The sequence below is a fragment of the Lagenorhynchus albirostris genome, chromosome 5 (assembly GCF_949774975.1).
Source record: "Lagenorhynchus albirostris chromosome 5, mLagAlb1.1, whole genome shotgun sequence".
Taxonomy (NCBI): Eukaryota; Metazoa; Chordata; class Mammalia; order Artiodactyla; family Delphinidae; genus Lagenorhynchus; species Lagenorhynchus albirostris.
In genome coordinates, this window is record NC_083099.1 from 145,331,233 (window position 1) to 145,351,918 (window position 20,686).

At 55.1% G+C, this 20,686-nt stretch overlaps 1 protein-coding gene across 7 annotated transcripts in view; it reads left to right on the top strand.

The window, feature by feature from the left end:
• Window positions 1-20,686, top strand: part of PCNT (pericentrin) — a 97,623-nt gene that overhangs the window by 12,501 nt on the left and 64,436 nt on the right. For all 7 annotated transcript variants that reach the window (XM_060151118.1, XM_060151121.1, XM_060151120.1 and 4 more), the window contains 9 exons: window positions 118-292; window positions 741-877; window positions 2,811-2,922; window positions 4,389-4,629; window positions 4,882-4,960; window positions 9,456-9,612; window positions 10,391-10,596; window positions 11,307-11,752; window positions 13,038-13,560. In XM_060151118.1, the coding sequence (XP_060007101.1) occupies window positions 118-292; window positions 741-877; window positions 2,811-2,922; window positions 4,389-4,629; window positions 4,882-4,960; window positions 9,456-9,612; window positions 10,391-10,596; window positions 11,307-11,752; window positions 13,038-13,560 (2,076 nt within the window). The remainder of the gene's footprint in view (window positions 1-117; window positions 293-740; window positions 878-2,810; window positions 2,923-4,388; window positions 4,630-4,881; window positions 4,961-9,455; window positions 9,613-10,390; window positions 10,597-11,306; window positions 11,753-13,037; window positions 13,561-20,686) is intronic.

Consider the following 20,686-nt stretch of genomic DNA (forward strand, 5'->3'; position numbering starts at 1 on the left):
TCCTGTACTCGCAGTCTGGTCTGGGCGGGAGTGACGGTTTTCGAATGCGCAGTTGAAATTTTTTTACCGCAGTAATAAACTATTGGCCATCATCTACTTTTTCCTTATTTAAATTAGACCCTGAAGCAAGACTGGGAATCCGAGAGAGACTTGAGCTTAGAAAACCTACGCCGAGAATTATCGGAAAGGCATCGGTCAGAACTGGAGAATTTACAAAACCAGTTTAAGAAAGAATTGGCAGAACAGAAGGCTGAGTTGGAGAAGGTTTTTCAAGACAAAAATCAGGCTGAATGTGAGTCTCTCATTAAAATGAGCAAGTTTGGAAGGGGACTGAGTTTTCGTGTGTCGTCCCAGAAACAGTGCCGTGTGATTGGCTGGCAGGAGAGTCAGCCTTGGGGTCCCTCCTCGTTGGTCACAGGCATCTCAGGTTCCCTAAACCTTCCGAAACCTTCATTTCAGAGAAATCTTTTGCAGACAAACAAAATCTTTTGTTCTTCTACTAAATTGCTACTGAAAAAGTAGTTTGTGATTGTTCTCTTTCTGTTACACGGTGGGGCCCAGCGGTCAGTAGATGCTGTCTGCTGGCCTGTGGCTTCCCTTCCCTTCCTCCCCGAAGAGAGCAGTGTCCTGAGAACGGGGTCTGGAAGAGCCTGGGGGGCCCGCTGTGCCTGCAGCCGCCCCTGCTGAGGAGGAGGACGCTGTGCCGTCACAAGCTGAGTGAGGCCCGTGCCCCTCTCCAGTTTCCCTTCAGACTCAGGAGGCTCAGCATGAGGCGGCCCTGAGCAAGTTACGCGCGGACCTGCAGTTGGAACACTGCCAGTACGTGGAAGACCTGGAGCTGAAATTCAGAGAAAAGGAAAAGGAAAAGCAGCTTGAGGTAGAGGCCTTGTACGAGGGGGCTGGGGGAGATCTCGGATTGGGGTCCTTTCACGCTCTGTTGTTGCCTAAAGCTTAAACCCTAATATGTGTATGTTTGTGTTTATTTCTAAATCGAGGTATAGTTCATTTACAATATTATGTACGTTAGATGGACAACATAGTGATTCACAATTTTTAAAGATTGTACTTCATTATAAAACATTGGCTGTGTTCCCTGTGCCGTACAGTGTATTCTTGTAGCTTATTTTATACACAGTAGTTTGTACCTGTTAATTTCCTACCCCTAACTCGCCTCTCTCCCCATCCGTCTCCCCAGTGGTAACCACTAGTTTGTTCTTTATGACTGTGACTTTTTCTGTTTTGTGTACACGTTCATTTGTTCTGTTGTTCAGAGTCCACATATAAGTGATATCATACGGTATTTGTCTTTCTCTGACTTACTTCACTTAGTGTGACAGTCTCCAGGCCTAGCCATGCTGCTGCAGATGGCAGCAGTCCTCTTCTGTGGCTGAGTCGTGTTCCATTGCACATATGCACCGTGTCTTCTTTATCCGTTCGTCTGTCAGTGGATGCTTAGCTTGCTTCCTGTCTTGGCAGTTGTAATAGTGCTGCTATGAGCATTGGCTGCATGTATCTTTGCGAATTAGTGTTTTCATTTTTTCAGATATATACCCAGGAGTGGGGTTGCTGGGTCATATGGTAGTTGTATTTTTAGTTTTTGAGGGACCCCCTTTAAAGAGACCCTCAGTATTTGGTGGAGCTGGTAGGGAGCCATGTCAGCATATAGAGTCTGTGACTTTGACTTAATGATGGTATTCAGTCCTACACCTGGAGAATTCGTGCCCTTGACGAGTGCCCCTGGGATGTCTACAGGCTCCAGCCATTAGGGGTGCAAGGGCACATGCTCTGACCTTGACTCAATAAACAAGAAGTTAGCAAGAAACATTTCTGTGGCTCACGTATTCAGAACTCTTTTCCATTGGAACTTTACATACCGAAATGTGGGTGATGTGGCCAGATCTCACTCAGGGACCTGAAGGGCCTTTTTTTTTTTTTTTTTCTGAAGGGCCTTTATCACCAAGACAAAGAGTCAGGCAATGCCCCAAGCACTGGTTCAAGGAATTAGAAAGGAAATAACTGGAAGACGGAGTTAGCCGAGGCCCGTGTGTGGGTTTGCAGGGAGGAGAGTCGTGGAGCCCAGGAGGAGCCGCGTCTGCGGCTCTCGCACCTGCTTCTCCCCGCTCTCCTCCAGACACAGGCCAGCTTGGCTGGGCAGGACCAGGGCCAGGCGGGGCCCTGCGGGCTGTCCCTCATCCAGGGAGAGAGGCGGCCGGAGGTGACCTTCTGCCCTGTGCCCTGGGTGAGGAGAGGCCCGTTCCACACGGCAGCAGAGCAGCCACAGGCCAGCACCGCCCACGCTCCCCCGGAAGCGCTCGGCCCTGTGCTTGTGACTTGGGGTGCCGGGTGGCCACCCTGACCCAGGCCCCGGGAGGGCAGGTGGAGCCACTCTCAGCTCCGGCGGTGCAGGGCCGGCTGGCACTCGGCACACACTTGGTGTGCAAGCTCTGTTCATCCCTGAAAGAGTTGCTTCCCGGGAAGGTTGAGCAGGGAACGTGGAGAAAACCACACAGGCCACACGAGGGTGAGGGAGCCCGTGGTCACAGATGGAGGGGGTCCATCCACCCTCCCTGACAAAGTAGGGGGACAGGTCTCTGCTGGGAACGAGGCCGAGGCCTGGGAGGCGTCCACATGAGAGGCCGCGGTGGCCGCGCGTTCCTCTGGTCCGCTCTCAGGGCCGCCTGGAGGTGGGTGCGCTTGAGCTGAGACTGCGCGTGTTCACCTGGTGCCCATCGGGTGCTGCACGGGTATCACCAGCACTGCCTCGGGCCCGGGTCTTGGTCGGGCTCCCACACCATCGCCTTCTCTTCCAGTTGGAGAACCTGCGCGCCTCGTACACGGAGCTGCAGGCCCAGTCACAGGAGGAGATCCGGCGCCTGGGGGCCCAGCTGGAGTCTGCAAGGTCCAGCAGGCAGGAGCCGAGTGGTGAGGAGCCTCGCGTTCAGAATCCAGGTTCCCAGCGGCTAGGGCTGAGCTCCCCCTGCTGAAGCCCCGAGCTAGGACCTAACGGTTTTGCAGGCCCAAGAAGGTGGCTTAGTAAACTTCTGTGAATTTTGAGGTTTGCGGCTTCACGGTGCAGAGCTGCTGGTGGCAGCCTTGGCTTCCTCGTAGGCGCGTTGGTGAGCAATGACTCTGGCAGCCTGTGTCCTCGTGTGGACACGCACCGTTCACGTGTGCGACTGGGCTCACGCTGGGGCTTGGTTGAGCGCTGTCGAAACGCAGTTCTCAGTGGGCATTTGGGTCGTGGGTGTACACTGCCTCCTGGGTCCTGTGAGCTCACCTGCGTCAGGTGTTGTCAGGCTCCTGGGGCCCTGAGCTCTGGTTTGGGAGGGTGATGCCACGTTTACTGAAGGCAGCTCACCTGGGTCTCCCCCTCACAAGACCCCAAGTCAGAGGGGTCTCTGCTCGCCGGTGGCACCTTCAGAGGGAGGAGGTCACAAGACACGGGGCAGAGAGATGTGGGTTTGTCTCTCCAGACAGGCCTGGAACTGTAGGGTCTGCCCTTGTGCATACATGTTACTGAGGAGCAAAGAGCAGAGTTACGAGAAGGGACCCGCAGTAACACCTGACGGTCTGGGTGGGTGGATAGGCCTCCCGTCCCCGCCCCAGCCAGGCTCCGGGCAGCCGCAGGCGGAGCTGGCGGACGGACCTGTGGCTGGGCTTCAGGCGTGCTCTCACACACGGTTTCAGTTAGTGCGCCTTCCACTGCACCCTCCCCCGTGCGTTTAAGGACCCTCATGGGGAACGTTGATTTGGGACAGTGACCTGTTTCCATCCCTGTTACTTGAAAGCTAATAACTAGCTCTGGTGGACTGGCTGGCAGCACCCTCTGGGTCAGAACTGTGAGGCTGACAGTTCTCTTACGGTCTGCATTACTGTTCTGTTGCCGTTAACAAAATACCACCAACTCAGCAGCCTGAAACCACCCAGGGTCACCCACAGCTGAAGTCCAGATGTTGGGCTGGGCCTTGGCCCGGCTCCCTCGGTCGGCAGGGTCCCGTCCCTGTGCTTGTAGGACCGAGGTCCCATTTCCTTGCTGGCTGTCGGCCCAGGGGCTGCCCCTGTTCCTTGCCACACGGCCCTCTCGTCTTCAGGGCCCCCACAACACGTGGAGTGCTTCTCACACTTCCAATCCGCCTGACGTCTGTGCCGGCCTGAGAAAGCTCTCTGCCCTCAGGGCTCTGGGGTTTACTGAGGCCGCCTGGGTCGTCTCCCTGTGCGAGGCCCCCTGTGCCACGTAGCATAAGCCCTGGAGGGTCCATTCACGGGTTCTGGGATGGGGGGACCTTTTGCAGTTCTGCCCCCAGCACCACACTGCAGGCTCTTAACTAGCTTCTGATTTCCCCTAAGTGTTTCATTTTGAGATGATGGCTTACTTTCATCCTGTAAAGAGTTACCCGAGCAGCTCCTGGCCCGAGCGTCTCACGTGGAGGGGCTAGAATACCTGACGCAGGCCTTAGAGCAGCAGCAGCAGGAGAGAACCAGGCACGAGGCTCAACTGGAACAGCTGAGAATCTCTTCTGAAGAGAAGTTGAGGGAGGCTGAGAGGGGCCACCAGGAGGACCTGACCCTGTTACAGCAGCAGCTGCAGGGCGGGAAGGACAGCTCCCCGCCGGAGGCTGTGGGAATCAGGTAAAGCAGCGCAGGAGAACACGTTTATGATTGGGTCTAGACAAGATGACATTAAAGCTGGGCACCGGTCTGACCCGCGCGCAGGCTGCGGACGGCGCGGTGCTGCCGGGGTGGGTGGGCGCCAGCCCCGCTGCGCCCCCCTGCCGGCGGTCATCCTGTCCTCGGCACAGAAGCGGGATCCCAGGGACAGCGGAGTTCGGTGGAGGGGCACCTGTGTCGGGTCGTTACAGCACAGTTTCTCAATTCATCCAGTGCCTGTTCAGAAGAGACGCCTGAAGAAGAAGGAAGAGACCGTCTTGATCAACTTGGCCTTCAGCTGGAGCAGCACGAGGTGATGGGACACCGTTGTTTTGTTTTGAGGTCTAGCTGCCACAGGACATTATGACATGATGACTGGATGCCTGGGTGTGCTGTGAAGGGTCAGTCTGGGTAACGTCCACCACCACACAGAGGTAGAGTTTTTTCCTTGCGCTGAGAACTTTTAAGACCCACTCTCTTAGCAGCCTGTAGAGACACAATACAGTATTGTTAACTGTATGTAGTCCTGTGCTCTACACGACACCCCAGGACTTTTTATCCTCAAACTAGAAGTGTGCATCTTTTGACCCTTTCATCCATTTTGCCCACAGCCCCTCTCCCACCTCTGGCAACCACCAGTCTGTTCTCCATGAGGCGGGTTTTTTAGATTCCACATAGAAGTGAGATCAGACAGTATTTGTCTTTCTCAATCTGACTTATTTCACTTAGCATAACACCCTCAAGGTCCATCCACGTTGTCACAAATAGCAAGCTTTCCTTCTTTTTTATGGCTGAGTACTGTTTCCGTTGTGTGTATGTACGTACGTGTGTATGTGCCACATTTTCTTTATCCATCCATCTGCTGGTGGACATTTCGGTTGCTTCCATATCTTGACTGTTGTAAATAGGGTCTGCTTTGAACGTTGGGGTGCGTGTGTCTTTTCCAATTAGTGTTTTTGTTTTCTTTGGTTAAATACCCAGGAGTGGAATTGCTGGATCATATGGTAGTTCTTTTTTTTTTAACATCTTTATGGAGTATAATTGCTTTACAATGCTCTGTTACTTTCTGCTGTGTAACAAAGTGAATCAGCTATATGTATATGTATATATCCCCATATCTCCTCCCTCTTGCGTCTCCCTCCCACCTTCCCTATCCTTCCCCTCTAGGTGGTCACAAAGCACAGAGCTGGTTTCCCTGTGCTATGTGGCTGCTTCCCACTAGCTATTTTATGTTTGGTAGTGTATATATGTCAATGCCACTCTCTCACTTCATCCCAGCTTACCCTTCCCCCTCTCCATGTCCTCAAGTCCATTCTCTAGTAGGTCTGTGTCTTTATTCCTGTCCTGCCCCTAGGTTCTTCAGAACCATTTTTTTTTTGGTTCCATATGTATGTGTTAGCATATGGTGTTTGTTTTTCTGACTTCACTCTGTATGACAGTCTCTAGGTCCACCCACCTCTCTGCAAATAACTCAATTTCGTTTGTTTTTATGGCTGAGTAATATTCCATTGTATATATGTGCCACATCTTCTTTATCCATTCATCTGTCGATGGACACTTAGGTTGCTTCCACATCCTGGCTATTGTAAATAGAGCTGCAGTGAACATTGTGGTATATGACTCTTTTCGAATTATGGTTTCCTCAGGGTATATGCCCAGTAGTGGGATTGCTGGGTCATATGGTAGTTCTATTTTTAGTTTTTTAAGGAACCTCCATACTGTTCTCCATAGTGGCTCTATCAGTTTACATTCCCACCAGCAGTGCAAGAGGGTTTCTTTCTCTCCATACCCTCTCCAGCATTTTTTGATGATGTTCTATTTTTAATTTTTTGAGGAACCTCCATACGGTTCTCCATAGCGGCTGCACCAGTTTACTTTCCTACCAACAGTGCACGAGGGTTCCCTTCTCTCCACATCCTAGCCAACCTTTGTTATTTGTTGGTTTTTTAATAATAGCTATTCTGACAGGTGTGAGGGGGTGTCTCATGGTTTTGATTTGCATTTCTCTGAGGATTAGTGATGTTAAGCATCTTTTCATGTGCCTGTTGGCCATCTGTGTGTCTTCTTTGGAAAAGTATCTGTTCCGGTCTTCTGCCTGTTTTTTATTTAATCAGGTGTTTTTTTTTTGTTTGTTTGTTTGTTTTTTTTGCTGTTGAGGTATATGAGCATCTCCATAAACATTGAGAAAGGTTGTGTTTCATTAATTTTTAGTTGGGAACTGGACTGTCTTTATGTTTTCAAATCTGAATTTCCATCCTTTTCACAAAAGCTTCCTTCTGTGACACTGACAAGCAGAGGGAGGCTTGCTTTTGTGTCTCTGGTGCCTCCACAGGCTGCATTGTGTCTGCTTGTTTAAAACAACAACCCGAGGTTCATGGCATGACTTGGAGGCGGGTGGCTGGCAGGTCGGGTCCTGCCTGCATCCCATGCAGGCGCGGTCACACTGCTGCTCTCCACGAGCGCCCCAACCGCCTGCGTCGTGCGTGTTGATGACCGGAGAGTGAAGCGCTGGGGCGAGTGCGTGCTGGGCATCTTTTTATTGGCCTTTACGTTTCTCTTCGTTGAACGGCCTCCATGCCGTTTGTTTCTGGCATCTCTAACCTTTGTGGGCAGTGGTGTTCACACGGCTCTCTGTGACAGTGGAAGCCTCTGCGCCTGTTCTGATGCGGAGCTCCGAGGAGCCAGTGGCTCCCCTGTCCTCCTGCCCCCGGCGCTGGCGGTGGAGGTGCCGTGCTGTCGGCACGGCTGGGCCCCCGGCCGCACTGCAGGGAGTCCTGAGATGGCAGCTTGTGTCCACTTTTCGCACCAGGAACAGGCAGGGCCTTGACTCTGTCTCCACTTCTGGGAAGTCTTGAGCGGCCGTTCGGACAGCTGTTCCTCCGTGTGGTTTGTTCTCTCTCTGACGCTCCCGCGAGCTTCACGCTGCACCTCCAGGCTGGAAGCACCGGTCTCCTTCAATTCTCATTTCTCTTTTTATGTTGCTTTAGGCTTTGTTTTGGGGGGGGAGATTTTTTTCTCCCCTCTCCTCTAATTCTGCAGTTGGCTATCTTATTTCCATTGTCATTGTTAATTTCTGGGGCTTTGCCTTCTTGTTCTGTGTTCTTTCCTGTGTCCTCTGCTCAGCGTCAGGGACGGGGTGTCTTTGGTCTCCTCCCCGAAGGCGGCCGTTGGTGTTAAGAGGCCTCTTGAGGCTCCGTGTAGTTCCTGCCGCGTCTCCGTGCGTCTGCGTCTCTGTGTTGTGTGGGGCGTCTGTGGTCCGTGCATTGGTTGGTGACCTGAGGCTGTGCCGTCACGAAGCGTGAGGCACCGTGGGGTCTTGGGGGGCTGTCTGACCAGGCAGGCTCCACCTGGGGGCTGGGGTGGTAGCCTCCCCTCCTGGGGCCATTGGTCTCTACCAGCCTCCTGCTGGGCTCCCTGAGAAGAGGGACACAGTGGGGTCCCCGCGCCAGTCTCCCTGGTCCACAGCCCCTGGGGGTCGTGCAGTCACCTCTGTGCCCCCTGTACCCGCTTCCCAGCCTCCCGGGTGTCTGGGCAGCTCTCAAGCGGCTCCCCGTTCAACCCCTGTGAGCATCCGTGATTCCCGTCTTCCAGCAGTTGGTCACCTTTGGCTTACTGATTACCTCTTTCGCTGTTTCTTCTCCTCATAGGTTTTATGAATTAAATTATGTCTCCTATCATCTGAGGGAATATAAAAACAATAAAGTGTACGTGTGTTTAAGCAGAAGTCCCGTGTGTGGGCGCGTGTGTGGCGCATGGCATGTGCGGTGTGTGCGCGTGCGTTGTGTATATTTGGCGTGTTGATGCGCCATGTTGACTGAGGGTGCCTGGTGGAGCTCCCCCAGCTGGGTTTGGGAACCCCCATGCCCCTCTGGTCGGCGCCGACCCCTGGCCAGTGTCTCTCTGGCTGCAACTGTTTGGTTGTCCCTGAGGCTGAATGTCTTTTGACTTGTTTGGCCGTCGTGGCCATGTTTCTGCCCTTTCCTCAGGGGCCGGGAGCCCCTTGCTCTCGGTTGCCGTCCCGTCCCCAGTCTCCAGGCACAGCAGGATTTCCCTGTATTTTATCTTTGCTTTTGTCGTCTGCAACTGGCTGTTGCCTGGTGGGGGGTGAGACTCTGGCCCCCTTTTCTTTCCCGGGATGGCGAGTCGCTCTCGTCCGACTTGCTGGGAAGCCTGACCCTTGTGAGCCAAGTTGTGTCGGGGGCGCTCGAGTCCACCCGTCAGTCAAGTCGTTTTCTCCCGTGACCGTATGAGGACTCCAGTCTTGACTTAAAAGATAACTCAAGCTTATTGAGAGCTGGACATTTAGGCTGCCGTGGCCTCTCTGTGATTTTGAGGAAGATGGGGTGACTGGTTGCTTCTTGAGGGCACAGGAAACGTTGACACTGCCTCGAGCCCCTCTCGGACCCTGCACTCCAGAGCGTCGTCCTCGGGGGGCAGGCCCAGCACCCGGCTCTGGATGGGAAGCGTAGGGCAGGGCGTGAGGAGAAACCCGGGAGCCGCAGGTGGAGCAGGGTGCCTTGCACCAAGGCCCTGGCCGTGTGGCTGGTCCCGGAGGCCTGGCCCGGGGTGCGGAGGGCGAGGGACGGGGGTCCGGTGGAGGACCCAGTGCCCACAGCTTGGCGTCGGTGGAGTAGGCCCACCTCCCTGCTGGAAGCGAGACATGGGGCAGCAGGCGGCGTGGCCATGCGTGGCGAGGCTCCGTGGGAGGTTCCGTGGGGGTGGGTCCCCTGGGGGGTTCCCTGGGAGGCAGGGATTCAGGAACGAGGCTGAGAGAGTCATTAGAAGGTTTTCTCTGTGATTTCCCAAAGGAGAGCCTGGGGTTGCGCACACAGCTAGAAGGAAACCACCAGCGCCAACTAGCAGTGGGGAAGTCCTCCCAGGAAGTCCAGCAGGAGGCGGGCCTCGCAGGGACCCAGGTGTTGGAAGAGGAGCAGCATGTGTGGCCTTCGGAAGAGCCCGGCCCAGGTGTGTGCCTTCAGTGCCGCTGGGTCGCCAGGAGTCTGGCCTGCAGGGGACGTTCTGGGCGGTGACTGGTTCCCACGAGAGCCACCTGCACACGCTGGCCATTCTCTTTGCAGTGTGGGCGCCGCGGGCCCTTCCTCGGGGGTTGAGCAGGCCTGGGCGTGTCAGGAGAGGGTCTGCCCGGGGTCACGGGGACGGAGAAGCTGTGGTCGTCCCCGGGGATGGTCAGGGACCCAGGAGAGCAGACGTAAGGCCGGCCCTGGACACAAGCCCAGGAGAGGGTGGGTCCCACGTAGAGCTGAGGGGGCAAGGCAGAGGGTCCCGCCGTGAGGGCCGGCAGCTCAGGGTCCCCGCCAGGGGAAGAATGCGGCCCAGAGAGCTGGGTCACGCCTGCTGGCGTCTTGCCCTCCCTGTTCTCCTTCCTGTGTGAGGGGTGCCCCACGGCCGCTGCTCGGCACATTCCTGCCAACCAGTGCCTTGGCCACGCTTGGCTCTTCATCAAGCCTGGGACGGTGATGGGCTCTGGCCAGAGGAGTTTTGGGGGTGCCAGGTCCCCCGGCACCCAGGCGGAAGGAGGTGTGGGCCGCTCAGCACGGGCCTGCTCGTCTGGGCCTGGGGCTCGGTGACCGCTTGGCTGACGATGGGTGTGTCATGTCCACTTCTGACACCAAGCCCGCACGGGGAGTCTCAGGATCTTCGTGCAGGTCTGAGGCTTCTGAAGGTCGGTGTCTAGTCTGAGTTGCGGGTCAGCCTGACGGTCCTGCCCCCTGGTCCCCTGCAGAGCTCTCCCGGGTGCCCCTCCTGTGTGCACACAGCACGGCCTTGGAGGTGGCAGCCGGAGACTTGGGTCTGGAAACCATGCACAAGGCTCATCTCCTGTTTCTTCTGACGGAGCTCAAGGAAGAAATCGACCTCTTAAAAGTAGAAAATAGAAATTTACACGAGAAATTGCAGCACGAAATCCGCCTAAAAGAGGACTTGGAGAAAGTAAGTTGAAACACCTCACCACTCTGCACTTCCCGCGCCCACCGGGGCCCCGTGTTAAGCGGTCGGGGTCAGCGCAAGCCCCCGAGGTCCACCACGCCCTCCATCGGGAGCAGTGTTTGCTTGCTGGGTGCCTTCCTCGGGGTCGGGATGGGATGCCACCTGAGCTGGGGCCCGAGTGTGCTCCTTACAGGGGCCTCCAGTGCTCAGGGCAACTGGCCGGGGTCCTCCGAGGGGTCCCTTGTAGAACCTGGAACGTTCATTGTGCAAGTCCAGAGACTTGGCCTGGCGCTGTTTGCTGCTCTCCTGTGGCTCCGTCCTGGCTGGTGGTGGTTCCTCTGTCTGGGGGGTTGGCCTTCCCTTGACGGGAGGCCCCATACATGTCTGATCCCCTGGGCTGGTCTTGGCACCGCAGAGGAGCTCCCCTTTGCGTGTGTGTCCAGACCTGCCAGCCCCAGAGGTAACAGTCGGGGCCAGGTGCCGGGATGCAGACACGTTTTACTTAAGCAAATAGTCTTATATTTGTGCATTTTAGGCTCCTTTGTTCCCATCAGGATAAGAAACACTGCCATTGCTCTGTTCAGTGCGATATGTTATGGAACTAGTGCTTGTATGTTGTGGAAATTCTCTCTCTTCAGAGATGGATTTGGGTCGTTGCTGCCAGTGATCTTTTCATTTAATTTCCTCCTTAAATAAACTTGGGCTTTCTGCAGGTGAAATGTACTTTAGTGGAAGCCCACCAGGAAGCACTGAAGAGCGCTAAGGAGAAGCTTGAGCTAATGAGACGAGGCGAGAGAGAGGCCGAGTGGGAAGTCACGAGTGAGGACCCGAGGAGAGGGGCCGAAGAGAGGCCGACGCAGCTGCTCCTCGAGCTGCGGGAGCAGGCCGAGTCCGAGAAGCTGTCCATGATGCACAGGTTTGAGCTTCGAGAAGCCGAAATGAGGCAGCTGCAGGACCAGCAGGCAGCCCAGATCCTGGACCTGGAGGGGTCGCTGATGGAGCAGCAGGGCCGCCTGAGGCAGCTGGAGCTGGGGCTCTCGGGGGACGAGTCTCTGCAGTGCAGCCAGTGTGGCCGGGAGCTGGGCGGTGGTCTGGCCCCCACGGACCGGGACCACCTGAAGGAGGACTGTGCTCTCCAGCTGAAGCTGGCCCAGAGCAGGTGGGTGACGTTCCTGTGGCCCCCTGTTCCGTACGGAGCCGCCCGCCTGCCTGGGTGAGGCTGGTCCCCAGGAGGGCACGCGTGGCTCTTGGGGCTGCGGGACCTGCTGGCAGCAGCAGCACCCCCGTCCTTCCTGTGGAGCCCCTGTCCCGTGATCCACGCTGCCCTGCATGCATCTGTGACAGTCGTTTGTGTTCTTTGCACGGTTTACGGTTTCAGTAGCAGAACTTCAACCTCATTTATCATAAGGACGTGTGGTTCATTTCTGAAGTTTCTTGTGTATTTTAAACTCAAACGATTTAAAAAAAAAATAAAGAGTTTTTCTGAACTATGTACGTACTTCCCTGAAGCTTTAAGTAGATTTAGAGTGTGATTTGGTTTGCTGCCTCTTTGCACATCTGGGCTGTAGTGACCGGGAGGTTGGTGAGCCCTGGTGTCACCGGAGCTACTGTTGGTTTTGCTGCTTCTCATGCGGCAGCTGCTCCCCAGCGTCATGAGGCAGGTGCAAGAGCTTCTGCTCTGGGGTCTGAGAACTGAGTTCAAATCCTGACCCACTGTGTGAGCTGGAAGGACGCAGGCACGGTGGACAAACTCATGAGGCCTTAGTGCCCTCCTGCATGGGCTGATCAGTGGAAAGGCTTTCGTGGTGTCTGGTCCACAGTTAGAACCTGAATCCCATCCCAGCTCTTGTCACTCACCTGGACGCACCATGTGGTGCTCATGTGTAATGGGTGCCCCGTAGAGATTCTTCCCTGCTGGGGTGTTGGGTGCTTCAGTTAGAGGGGCGTCTCCCTGCTTCTGTGTTTGCTAGCCAGTGTCACCTGCAACTCATTTAATTCATGCCCCTGATTCACTCCAAAGGGGTTTTGGGGGTCTTCTGAATGCTCTTTGCAGCCCTCTTGGCTCCTGTAAATGATGCCGCTGCCCCTTCCCTGTTGAGGTCCTCTCCTTCCCGAGGAGCGGTCACACCTGCTTCCCTGTGGTGTCTGTGGAAATGTGTGTGTGGTTTCTTGCTGGGGGTCCTGTGTCCTGTACTTCAGTCTGTGACCGGGGACGCCTGGGCTCTGGCGTCCGAGCTCCTCTGGCTTCGTGGGCCCCTTGGCTCTCCGCTCACGGCTGGCAGTGGGGCTCAGACCACCTGCAGCCCCGGGAGGTGGAAAGAGCAGGGAAAATCTGGGCACGATGGTCTCACCAGTAGAAAGTGGTGTCTCCTGTGAGGAATGTGAGGTTGATGCTTTTGTGGCTGCATGCTGGCTCTCCATGTTCACTTGGCTTGTCTCCTCAGGTTTTTAGAAGAACGTCGAGAAATCACAGAGAAATTTGCTGCAGAGCAAGACACCTTCCTGCGGGAGGCCCGGGAGAAGCACGCCCGCGAGCTCCAGCTGCTCCAGGAGAGTCACCGGCAGCACGTCCTGTCCTTGACGGCGGAGCTGGAGACCCGGCACCAGGCTGAGGTGGACGCGCTGAGGGCTTCTTTGGAGCGAGAGTGGTGGGCTCTCTCAGAAGCCCGCGTGGCTGAGCTGCAGACAAAACACGCTGCGGAAATCACTGCTTTGGAGACCAGACACGCGTCACGCCTGGACGCTTTGGAGTCGCGTTACCTGTCTGAGATGCAGACCTTGCTGGGCCTGGAGGAGCAGCTACAGAAAGAGGATGTTTCTCACCACATGGTCTTGACTTGGGTGTTAGAGAAGCTGAAGCTGAAACACGATGAAGAGCCCCAGTCCACAGAGGACGGCCTGAGAGCGGGAGAGAACACAGAGCACGTGGAGGGTGTGAGAGCCTCCTGGCTGCGCGGAGCTCGCCAGGTGAGGTGCGGGGCTTTGCCCTTCCCCAGGACTGGTGTCTTCTGTTGCCCATGTGTGTCAGCTGCACGTGCGTGTGCGTGTGCGTGTGCGTGTGTGTGTGTGTCCCAGGGACAGCGGTGGGTTTCCTGGTGAGGCGGGTACAGAACAGGGAGTTTTACGCGTTTTTTGGTCCCAGGTTCCTTGGTGAAGGCTTTGGAGCTCTGATCCTGGAAAAACGTGCACCTGTGCCTGTGCACAGCGTTGCCTGTGAGATTTCAAAGGGTTCAGAGCGCTCCTCGGGGCCTCTACCGATTTCTGTGAGATTAAACCCTCTGTCCTGTGTCAAGAGCAGCGACTGTCCCCTTGGCAGGTGCTCTCAGCGGTAGTATGAAGGGAGCTTCTGGAGACGGCCCCATTGCCCTGGCCAGCACTCCCGTTTCCTCATCTGCAGACCCATGGCACTTGTACGTTGCGAATAGGATGCACTTATTTGGCTAGAACATCATCACGTAGCGGGAATTCAGTGTGGGGACGGGCTGCTCTGTGCCCACTGGGCCAGGTGTGCGCGCCAGGCACTCAGGAATGATCCTGTTCTGGCCCTTCATACTTTTGTCACGTATGTAAGAAGTAGATATTCAAAATTACAAAGCAGGAAATCTCAGCCTTGTGAGAACACAAGGACCAGGGAGAAGCTTCGCTCGTGACTGAGACGTGCTTTATGAGACGTTCCCAGGGGGTTTTAAGCCCCTTTGCTCCTGGTTTAGCTTGTTTAAGGCTGGAAGGAAGAAGGCGGCCTAGTGCTGAGAGGTGTGGTGGCTTCGTTTTATGCTTCGGCGCTGCCTGTCCTGTGTGGTCTGCGCGCGAAATCTTTTCCTTTTTTAAGAAGTTTCTTTATTTGGCTGCACTGGGTCTTGGGTGCAGCGCGCGGGATATTTGTTGCCGTGTGCGGGATCTTTAGTTGCGGCGTGTGGGATCTAGTTCCCCGACCAGGGATTGAACCTGGGCCCCCTGCTTTGGGAGCATGGACTCTTAGCTACTGGACCACCAGGGAAGTCCCTGCAGGCGAGATATTGAACAAATTCCCCGAGGGCTGAGCACATTCCACCTGGGGTCATGAGCCTCTGGCCTGTCCTTGAATTCGGGCCCCAGGGCAGGTGTCACAACTCCTCCCTGGGAGTTGTCCTTTGGTGTGAATTTGGAGCGCTGTGGTACCCCCAGGCCAGTCTAGTGAGCTCTCAGTGTCAGCTTCAGTTTCCTCCCATGCAGATGGATGTGTGGGGAAGGGGGCTTGTTCCCAGCCTGTGGATTTAAATTAGATTCCCTGGGATTACAGGGTTTGAAGAAGATAAAGTCTAAAAGAGTATCAAGAGGAAGAAGTACGCATTTTTTACGTGAGAAAGCTATGTATTTTAAACCATGGCTTAATTTTATTAGTGTAAAACGCACTTGTAGGAAGCACGTGGAGTGTTTCCCACCTTGCAGGTGGGAGGTGTGTGTGGGAGGCAGGGCCCTGTGGACTCGCTCTCTGCAGGTGGAGCTGGTGTGGCCTGCTGAGGGCCTGCCCCTGGAGCAGCAGCCAAAAGCAGCCGTGCAGGAGCTCAGGGCTGGGCACGTGGCCGAGAAGCAGGTGCAGGAGGCTCCGCAGGAGGGGGCCCCACAGGTTCCTTCTGGGCAGCGGTGGCTTCAGGGATGCCCTGGGGGTCAGGCTCTGGCCCCCACGGGGATGCCGGTGACATCAGCAAAACCGCTGGGCCTCCTGAGGCTTCTCCTCGTGACCAGAGCCCTCGGGCATACGTGAGGCCCGCAGTGGGGTGGACGCTGGGCAGGCCTCACACCTGCCAGGAGGGCCCGAGGCCTGTGCTCAGCAGGGGTGGGGTCTCTCAGGGGCTGCCTGTGCCAGGTGCCCGGCAGGAGATCCATGTCCTCTGCATCCCGTGCTGCACCCCAAACCCTGGGGCCCATGGTGCAACCCGGGGGCACAGCCCGGCACAGACTCCACCCAAGTGCCCTCTGGCCCGATGTCCTGTCTTCTTTGTTCTCGTGGCGCCGGACACCTGCTGCCTGGCAGTTTCTGGAACACCCTGGCTGTGACCTCCTCTGAACTTGGCCTTGTCCCCCACCTGGAAACTCCCACTCTTGCCTCTCTTTCGTCAAATCGTTTTCTCCATGAGCGCTTCCTTCTGGGATGGCCCCTCCGTCCGGGACTCATGGCCCCGCGCCCTGTGCCCTGCATGGCCCACGGTGCGTCTGTGGAGCGCGTGCCACGTGCTGCGCTCCTCTCGCCTGCGCTCTGCTCAGCGGCGGCCCGGGCCCAGAGCGGTGCCCAGCCCGGGGCTCCAGGGCAGCACGCCCGGGAGGGTTTTGCTGCCAGGGACCCCGTCCTGCATACCTCTTCAGGGCAGTTGTTGCTGAGGTGCCCGTGGCCCTGCCACACAGTGTCGCTAGGATCTTGGAGGTCAGGTGGGCAGTAAGGCCCTGACCGAGGGCAGGGCCCCTGGAGGGCAGGGCAGCAGCAAAGTGCCCAGATGTGTCCCATGGGGGCCGTGTGGTGGAGGCAGCTGCCCTGCTCTAGGTTGACCGAGGCTCGCGCGGAGCCTGGGGGCGGGCGGTGTCGGGGGTCTGCTGGGGCCAGGGAGAGGGCCCGTGCCTCTGGACCCAGGGGAGGCCGGAGGAGGCAGTGGCTGTGGAGGAGGATGGAGCAGGCGGGCTGCTTGGGTGCGTGGGTGACGTGTGTCCACGCAGAACAACCACTCCCAGCAGCTGCTCTTAGGGATCGGCACACGCTAGGGGCTCTTCTTTAGATTTTTTTTTCTTTTTATTTGGTTCCTCTGGGCGGCTTGCAGGATCTTAGTTCCCTGACCAGGGATTGAACCTGGGGCCAGGCAGTGAAAGCGCTGAGTCCTAACCACTGGACCGCCAGGGAATTCCCACTTCTTTGGATTTTTAACTTTGCGCATCACCATGTTTATAAGCAACATGTTGAATTGCGAGGTCGAGGTTACAGTGGAGTCTAACAAAGCAGTTGGAATACGCGGGGCTGCCATGGAGGCTGGGACCTGGCCCGGGTTCTCGTGACCCCTGTGGGGCTCACACCCCTCAGTGCCCTTTGCATTGACACAGGATGGCAGAGGTGTGTGCGGACGCCATGCAGCCAGTCCCCACGTGATGTCACTGCCCCGCCTGCCCGCCCTGCATGTGTGTAGTGCACACGCGTAGCACACATGCAGCCGTGTGTATGCACGGAATTCTGCACACCATCCTCGCAGGGCTTGAAAAGCCCCTGGAGTCCATCTGAGGACACTTGGCTGGACGCCCCTGAGGCCCTTCTGCCTTGGTGTTCTTAGATTTGAAATACTTGTGTCTCCGCATCTTCTGGTCTTTCTGGGGGTAAGGATAACTGGTGTTTTTTGTGAAGCATATGTACAAACTTACTGAGGTTATAAATTTTTGTAGGTACTTTTTCTGTGGGGCTTTTCAAAAGGACATGTTAATAGCTCATTTTGAACCGTAAAATAAGGCCTGGCATTCGCTAGGTTTCCTAGGTTAATAGTCAGTGCTCTTAGCTGTGTGTGTACATATTGACCGATCTGAAATTAGCATGTAAACTGTTTTTTCACATGGAAGTTCCCAGAATGAGAATTAGTGGATTGGAGAAAAATAAAGGGAAGCATAAATATGACGTTTATCCCTTATGTTTGGTTGAAAAGTCTGGGAGTTGGCATTTTTCTTGGTTTGCTCCTTGGACCCTGAGATGCCCTGAATCCGGGTTTCCCATGTTTGGGGAATGAGAGGACAGGAGGGATCCACACCCAGGAAGCCCGTGCCCACAAACGCTCAGAGAAACACGATAAAAGCCCGGCTGAGACCGGACATGCAGCTGGTCACTGATAAAGTCACACAAACCGTCTTCTCTTCACAATGTCATCTTACTCAGGTTTCATTAAAGAGGACAAAACTCCCTCATCCCCCTCAGTGTCCCCTCAGCCCCCATGTCCCCTCAGTGTCCCCTCAGCGTCCCCTCAGCCCCCATGTCCCCTCAGTGTCCCCTCAGCATCCCCTCAGCCCCCATGTCCCCTCAGTGTCTCCTCAGCATCCCCTCAGTTTTCCCTTGAGGCAGGAGATAGATGGGCCCAGGCTGAACAGTTTCTCCCCTGTGGACAGAAGCTCCATAAAAGCAGGGTAATGGAGGAGGCTGGGCCCTGCCCAGATAGAAGATAAGAGATCATATATTCCTCATTTTCCTCATTCTCGAAGTCAAGGAGACCCTCCCGACTACACATGCGCAGAAGGGCTCCTTGGAGGTCCAAAAGGAAGGGGCGCCACCTCATAGTAAGTGATGCCAACTACCCAGATAGGCCTCTTCGCTGGAATCCATCTTGGCTAAGAGATGTGTATGCACGCATGGGAGGACCTTGAGATACACCAAATACGGACTCAGAACCAGGCAGAGCAGGATGGTTGGTCAAAGGAAACCGGGAAGAAATGCCCACGAAAGTGATTCAAACTGCCATGAGGGCGTGACGCTCTCTCTGAGCCTGCCCGTGTGTCTGCTGTACTCTTTTTCCTTCTAAAAAACACTTTACTTGCTTCGCTACTTTCCGTCTCTCTGCGGAAACTCTTTTTTTCATAGCTGACGGGCCAGGGCCTTGTCCCTGGCTGCTGGTCTCTGGTGGTCCAGTGGCCAGGGTTCAGCGCTCTCACTGCCGCTGCCCAACCTCAATCTCTGGTCGGGAGCTGAAATCCTGCTTCAAGCCGCTGCAGGCCGAGGCCACCTGAGGTCACCCTCACCCCCGCAGCCTGCTTTCTGTCCCTGCAGTGTCCTCAGCGCCCCAGCCCCTCGAGCTCAGTCCTCAGGGGCCATTACGAGGGGTCAAGTGGCTGCCGGCATGGTGCTGGCTGCAGGCACCGTGGAGGAGACGGTGGTCCTGGCTGCAGCCCAGTTGCTCTCGTGCCCTCGTGAGCAACGTCCTCCTCTGGGGCGCTGCCCTGAGACCTGCTGACCTGTGGAGGTGTCTGAGTTTCATTTCTCTAATCCTCTGAAGAGTCAGACTCTGCCGCTGGCCTTCCCTGGTATTTATTGGCTTACAGTCCTCTCTCCAAAGAAGCTTTGTTGGATCCTGTTTGTTCACTCTGATGGTTCTGTTACCTGGTCGTGACATGCGTCCTGCTCTTCGGCTCAGCATTTTTGTACTTCCGTGTTGACTCTCTTTAGAGCGCTGAGATCATTTGGGAAGTATTTTTCTATTTGTTCGTTCAAGTATGTCATTCTTTTACTTTGCTACTAAGGATGTGAGTATTAGATACTGTTTAAGTGACCTTTTTTGTCCAGCTCATTTCACAGGAGAAAACATCAGAGTTTGTGGGAAGGTGGGATATGCAGTTTCTTCCCCTATTTTATTTTAATTTTTTATTGGAGAAAATTTCAACGTACACAGAAACAGAGAACAGTTCAGAATCTGACTGCCCGTGGGTACACGCCAGTCTCAGTGCATTAGCCGCCCCAAATACCATAACATGCTCCATGCTAACCTGCAGAACTAACAGTAATCCCTTAATTTCATCATATATCCAGCCTAAGTTCCAGTCTCTTCCTGTGGCTGGTCAAATTGGGATCCACATAGGGCCTGAGCTGTGCTGAATCTGTTTTTACTGCTTCCTGTGACGTTGGCTAACATTTCCCCCATATTGCCTGTGAACGTGTCAGCAGTCAACACACGGGATGGGATTCAGGTCCATGGCTTGGTGAGAATAGTTCCAGGTGGTGGCCTCTTCTTCCTGCCGTCTTCCCTCAGGCTGTCCTCACAGACAGATATTCCATAAAGCCTTGCTGGGTGTCTCCTGGGATGCTGTGGCCATTGTCCCCAAAATAGCAGGGACGTGGTGTTCTCCCTCTGTGAAGGGGTTTTATCTGCGCCACAAATATCTCTGCACCTGTTTGAAAAGCAGTGTCATTTTTCAGAAGAGTTGTTTACCCAGCGCTTGCGAAGCGATTGGATTATTTTTCAGGTTACTTCCCTTTGGAGTTTGGTTGTGAGAAAAGTTCTCTGAAAACATAAGCCTGATTTCCTTTTCTTAGAGATAAGTGTCCTGCAAAGAAATCACCCTTATATTGGTAACACTAAGCAGTGGAAGGAAAGCAGGAGTTAACCGTCGTGTGACCACTGTTGATTGCTCGCTCAGGCAGTGTCATCTTTTCTTGGGGAAAAAAAAAATCTGTTCGTATGATTTTTAAAAAATATTAAGAGAACCTCTGGTTATTTTAGATATAGTTTGAATGTCTTTAATTCATTATCAGTTGAATTTATTCTTAATACTATGTTGGTATTCTTTGTGCAGAACTACTTATTTTTTTCTTCTTTAAGTGTATCCATTTTTTTTTAATGATTAAAGTATATATGACACTTCCCACGTAATTCTGTGGATTTTTAGAAAAACTCGAGAATAACTTTTTTTTTTTAATGTGGTACGTGGGCCTCTCACTGCTATTGCGGAGCACAGGCTCCAGACGCACAAGCTCAGTGGCCATGGCTCATGGGCCCAGCCGCTCCGCGGCATGTGGGGTCCTCCTGGACCGGGGCACGAACCCGCGTCCCCTGCATCGGCAGGCGGACTCTCAACCACTGCGCCACCAGGGAAGCCCGAGAATAACTTTTTAAAAACATCTTTTGCTTATATTGACTTTACCATTTGGAACAGATTAAAGAGAGTTTAGTCAGGCTGGAAATAGAACGATTGTGTGTAAGGAGGTCTTGAGGGGATGCAGGGAGTGGCACAGGTAAAACCCCCTCTGAGCCTGTCCGGTCAGGTCACGGGGGCCAAGGTCACGCAGCCAGCCCGGGGGTGCTGAGGCGTCCAGGTCGCGGGGCTGAATGCGCAGTGACGTCTGTGGCCTCCCCTGACTGTCCTGCTCCAGACCTGAGGGCACGCTGGGCAGAGCAGGTCGCGGTGTCCCCACTGCCCCTCGCAGGTGTCAGGTTAGGGTGATTTCCCCCACCCACAGGGCGCCTGGCAGGGGTGCTGTGTGTCCGCTGCTCCTGACTGCGTTTGGGACGTCTTGCTGGACCTGGCGTGTCTCTGCCAGCTGCCTGGAAACCCCTCCTGAGGCAGTGGAGGTTGGGGAACAAGTCCTGTGCGTGCCTCCCGCTCC